Raw genomic sequence first — 5,722 nt, 5'->3', positions numbered from 1 at the left:
AAAAAGTGTTAAAGGTCAATGCAACAAAAGTGAGTCTTCAGCAACGTTTTAAACTGGTCAACTTTACAGGGATCCAGGTCCCATTCATTCACACACAGTCATACCGGTGGTGGTAAACTATGGTAGTAGCCACAGCTGCCCTGACAGACAGACAGAGAGAGAGAGAGAGAGAGACAGACAGACAGACAGACAGACAGACAGACAGACAGACAGACAGACAGACAGACAGACAGACAGACAGACAGAGAGAGACAGACAGACACACAGACAGACACACAGACAGACAGACACACACACAGACAGCAACGTATTAAACTGGTCAACTTTAGAGGGTTCCAAGTTCCATCATACCGGTTTATTGGCCGACATTTGCATTGTTCAACGGTTGGTTTGTTGTGCTCTCTTTTAATGTTATTTTATTGATTGATTGTGGTGTGATGTGTGTTTTGATTTGTCCATCTTACATCAACCTGCCAAAGGGACTATAGATGGAACACACACCCACACACACACACACACACACACACACACACACACACACACACACACACACACACACACACACACACACACACACACACACAATAATACATGATGTTATCAAATTAAATAGAAGTGAAAGACTTAGAAGCAAAAGTATAAAACCCAAAAATTAAAGAGTTTCATTAGAATAAATAAATAAATAAATACATATTTCAATAAATAGAGGCTGGACTTAGAAAATGGTCTTGATCAACTTGTTAAAAATAATCAACAGACGTTGTTATAAGGCTTATTATTTGTATGGGCAGTCTATATAGCCTACATTTTATTTTATACATATCTTTATCTATATTTGAAGCTTTATTTTTCTGTATTTCTTAAAAAACTAATTCAAAATCCCAGCATTTTATTATTATTTTTTTTTATCTTTATCTTTAATCAATACAAACATTCCGCTATTAATATCAATAATCTTATTTTCGGCCCCAATGTGTAACACGAACACAGCAGTAGTAAATAATAATAATAATAATAAAAAAATCCCCGTATTTTATTGTGAAGGCCGTGTCGCCTTGCTTTCCTGGCTTCACCCCTTTAGCTCATTTCGCTTGACTCTTTCTGAGACGCAAACGCAAGGCAGAGCGGATCAATGTGAACTGAGACTCGCTGGTGTGATCGGGATAATGCGGCTCCGCTGATCGCTGTATCGGTAAGAAATCTAACGGCCCAAAGCCCCCGGTTGGTTCACCCGCCGGTAACCCTGCGCTGTGTGTGTGATGACGAGCTACCGGAAAGCGCAATAGGTAACTGCGGCGGTAACTGCGTCGCACCTCCACTACACACTACACACTCCCTTTGTTCGCTTGCTTGCGCCTTTTTTTCCTAATTCTTCTTTGCACCGATGCTGGCTGCTGCAGCTTTTGTAAATACTGGCGCAATATGGCGGCCGATTTTGGGGGACTCGAGGGGGGCGGGGGCGCATTGATGTGTAATGTGTGTGTGTGTGTGTGTGTGTGTGCACGAGCTTCATATTGCGTAGTAAGATGGGGGAGGGGGGAGGGGGGCAGGTAATGATGCAGGTTAAACTGTGACCTCTGATGTTTCTTCAACACAACAGAGAGAGAGAGAGAGAGAGACAGAACGAGAGAGAGAGAGACAGACAGACAGAGACACACACACAGGGACAGAGGGAGGGAGACAGACAGAACGAGAGACAGAGAAAGAGAGACAGAGAGAGAGAGACACACACACACACAGGGACAGAGGGAGGGAGACAGAGAGAGAGTAATGTTACCTGCATGCTCACCTGAAAGGTCAACACATAGACTAAATAGGAAGGGGAGTGGGGGGTCATACCTGATAAACATACAGTCTGTTTTCCAAATCGCATACTTTTTCTTTTTACTAGGCCTATGCCAGCCTTCATAAATACATACATACTTTACTGAGACCCTTTAGTTTGCATATATAGCTTACTGCAGAATGCTACTAGGTGAATCAGGTCTCTGGGTATGTTGGGCATGCTGCAAGATTGACCTATTGATTTAATTGTATCATTGTGTCGTTGAACAGTGTGGTCATCCCCTAAAAGGTTTTCGAGACACTTTTCTTAAAACAAAGAGACCAGAAACAACAAGTATACACTTGACCACCACCATACTAATACTTCTGAGACCTCTGGATTTATTCTAAAGCTATTGTGTGTAACTTTTTAATATAAAAGAATTTTGGTTACATTCAAGCTATTGCCACACGAGTTGACACAAAGTTGATTAAGCCTATTATCAGCTCCACAAAACTCTCTCTGTATTCCTCAGTATGGCAGCGTTTACAAACTGGTGCCCCCCCCCCCCCCACCCCCTGACACTGGTGCAGGAGCTCAGAAAAATCCCAAGAAGAGCCCAAGAAATGTTTCAGTTGTTGATTCTACTGCTAAGAAAAAAACCTGGACGTACAGCAGAAGGTATAAAATCCATGTGCCATCACTGAAGGCTTTACCTCTGTAGATGCACCGACAGTGTTGTTGTTATCTTCTGAAATGGTAGTGGATCATGAGGAGATATTCACTGATTTTGACAAAAAGTGATTTTGACAACAAGCGTTCTTCAGAATCACTGACTCCACCTCGTGTGTGTGTGTGTGTGTAGGTACCCGTGTACGGAGCAGGAGAAAACACTATCACTGCGTTCCGAATCGCATACTCTTTCTTTTTTCTATTCTACATACTACATCCGACGATAAAAATAATCTAGTTAGGATGCAGTAGGCATACTATTGGGACATACTTTTCTCTCTTATTTCATCATAACATTGCGCCTTGATCTTGCCTCTTGCTTTAATATCCGTCGCATCCCCGTTTGTTTTCATATGGAGGCTTCGTCGATGTGACGTCACTTCACGTGCGCACTGGATTGTGGGTCAGAATCGCCCAAATAGGATGCAGTTTTCAACACTAACAATCTTGGCCGCATGAAGTAGGACATCCGGGTACTTCTAACCATCCTAAATCTGGCCACAAGAATCGGGACATCCTAAATCTTTTCTCTACATACTATATAGTAGAAAGTATGAGATTTGGAACGCAACCTAGACTTTAGGGGACACAGGGCCAAGGGACAGGTACACATGATGACTAGTGTGAATGCATTACGCTGTGTGTTACTACAGCACTACATCTACTGTGGTTAGTGCAGCTGGTCGTTGTCGTTCAGCAGGAAACTCTGTGTGTGTGTGTGTGGTGTGTGTGTGTGTGTGGTGTGTGTGTGTGTTTGACTAAATGTCAGTTTGTCTGTGACCTTGTGAAACAGAATGTCTCTTCGCTGCACGATTCTTACTAAAATGTAAATCTCAATATTTCTCCTTCAAGAATTGATCGCTTATGGATTTTATACCTTCTGCTGTACGTCCAGGTTTTTCTCTTAGCAGTAGAATCAACAACTGAAACATTTCTTGGGCTCTTCTTGGGGATTTTTCTGAGCTCCTGCACCAGTGTCGGTTGGGGGGCGGGGGGGGGGGCTGACACCAGTTTGTAAACGCTGCCATACTGAGAAATACAGAGAGAGTTTTGTGGAGCTGATAATAGGCTTAATCAACTTTGTGTCAACTCATTAGGCGATGGCTTGAATGTAACCGACATTCATTCATATAAAAAAGTGTTCAGTTATTTTAACATGTTTTATAATTTGGTATTTTGTCATTTTTTCCTTCCAGACTGACCTGATAGATTCCCAGCCCCGGTGTGTGTGGTGGGCTGAGTCTCCAGGTGATAGTCTGGCCCGGGCCTGTATGCAGCGTGTGCAGGGCCCGGTCTAACTCCTGGTTTTCCCCTCCCCTCACTCCCTCCCTTCCCTCTGGACCGGCGGCCTGCCTGGCTGCCCCTCTACAGGTGAATTAACAAATTAAATCTTGTTTCTATTCAGATATATAAAAATAACATAAAACAAAACAAAAAATACAACAGAAAAATTCAAATTACTTCACAAATAAGGAAAAATAAAAAGCATGTTACACCACCATACTGTATAATCCTTTGAAAAGCCTTGACAATGGATTACCGTCCGAATATTTTGGATATATTGTATTTTGATACTTTTGGCGACACTGTTATTGAAACTTTCTGTCTCTGTCTGTCTCTCTCTCTCTGTCTGTCTGTCGCTCTCTCTCTCCGTCCCTCCCTCCCTCTCTCTCTCTCTCTCTCTCCCTCCCTCTCCCCTCTCCCTCTCTCCGTCCCTCTCTCTCCCTCCCTCTCGCTCTCCCTCCCTCTCTCTCCCTCCCTCTCGCTCTCCCTCCCTCTCCCTCTCTCTCTCTCCGTCCCTCCCTCTCTCCCTCTCTCTCTCCAGGTGAATGAATGAAGACCCCCTTCAAGAGCCCCGCGCCCCCCCGGCCCCCCCGCTCAGACACTGGGGGTGACTCTCACACACAGGGTGAGGACACAGGCTGGGAAGTCATGAAAATGTTCTACTTTAAATCGTGTGTTTGTGGCCTCGACACTTAAAGGTGCAGTGTGTAATATGACATCATCAAGAAAGTTCTAGAATGCAACACTCCCTGGGTAACCCCAACCCTTTAGAATAATAACAGAAGCTACAGTGGCCTTCAAGGACAAGAACAATTCAACATTTTAAACAATGCACCTGATGACATTCCAACTATGACACTTTCAAGATGGCGGCACTAGGCCTTGGTCCAAAATATACAGAAATATGGACATATATGAGACCCTTTCTAAGGTAAAAAATAATCATTCAAAACATTTGTTTCAGCTATTATGCACTAAATTAAATGTACTTATGGATATTATTATTACTTTCTACAAAATCTGCTAGGAAATAAAACCCAAAATTCTACACACTGCAGGTTTAACGATTTGGAAGACGGCACTCGCATCTTTCATTGGCAGGAAAGAAGAATGTTCTGTTTAGCCGACCGACCACGGCAAAAGTTAAATTTACCAGCTGTAAAACGCTAAACGAACAGGGCTTAATATGTCACCTTGTGCATCGCTCTGATTGGTTGTAGTGCTATCCAATCACGTGCAGTGGTCTTTGAAATGCACGAGTAGGAGCCGCCCCCTTGAGTTGGAAAGGTCTATTGATCGTGGCCAGACCCTCTATCGTTCAAGATATCAGGGTCTGGATTTCCAGGCTAGGAAAATGTTGGATTTCCCATTATTTTTCGACCACTGTTATTGAACAAATTTTTTCTTCAATATCTTTTTTGGGTGTTTGTCGGTTTACATTAAATGAATCCCGTTCCATTTTACAGACAGGGCAAGGTATGACATCATAGGTGTGAAAACGTCCTTAGATCTAGTTCTCGAGGGCGTGTCAAACGTGTGCAGTGTTTTAATGCCCCAGTCCCCCTTAAAGGCCTACTTCACCGGTGAGAATATGAAGGTGTATTGAACTCTGAGATCCTATGTAGTTATAAATGTGCAAAAAAAATAAAATAAAAATGAAATCGGTTCATCCTAGCCTGAGAAAAGGCAGAAAGAGTGTTTTTATGGGCTCACTGTCTAACCCTACATTCTCCCATGACGTCCTACGATCTAGTTCTCGAGGGCGTGTCAAACCTGTGCAGTGTTTTAATGCCCCAGTCCTTGTGCATTGTTTTTAATGCCCCAGTCCTCCTCAATGCGTTCTGGCTTCATAACTGTGTCAGTGTGTCCTTGAGCCTTTATCAGTGTTTTGTGTTTCAGGACATTCTGGCGTCTCTGGAAACATGATGAAGAAGAAGAACC

The 5,722-nt window shown here is 43.2% G+C and overlaps 1 protein-coding gene across 2 annotated transcripts in view; it reads left to right on the top strand.

The window, feature by feature from the left end:
• Positions 1–1,113: 1,113 nt before the first annotated feature.
• Positions 1,114–5,722, top strand: part of LOC307263718 (spindlin-Z-like) — an 8,855-nt gene continuing 4,246 nt past the window's right edge. Inside the window, exons 1-4 of one of the 2 annotated variants that reach the window (XM_080044943.1) lie at positions 1,114–1,192; positions 3,694–3,868; positions 4,323–4,406; positions 5,681–5,722. The exon at positions 5,681–5,722 is cut by the window's right edge and continues 7 nt beyond it. In XM_080044943.1, coding sequence (XP_079901069.1) covers positions 4,331–4,406; positions 5,681–5,722 — 118 coding nt within the window. In that variant the 5' untranslated portion in view covers positions 1,114–1,192; positions 3,694–3,868; positions 4,323–4,330. Of the gene's footprint in view, positions 1,287–3,693; positions 3,869–4,322; positions 4,407–5,680 lie in introns of both variants that reach the window. The other variant, XM_080044944.1, reaches the window with a different exon arrangement.

The sequence above is a fragment of the Ammodytes marinus genome (genome assembly GCF_949987685.1).
Source record: "Ammodytes marinus genome assembly, chromosome: 2".
Lineage (NCBI taxonomy): Eukaryota > Metazoa > Chordata > Actinopteri > Uranoscopiformes > Ammodytidae > Ammodytes > Ammodytes marinus.
This window is presented reverse-complemented; position numbering and strand designations above follow the sequence as displayed.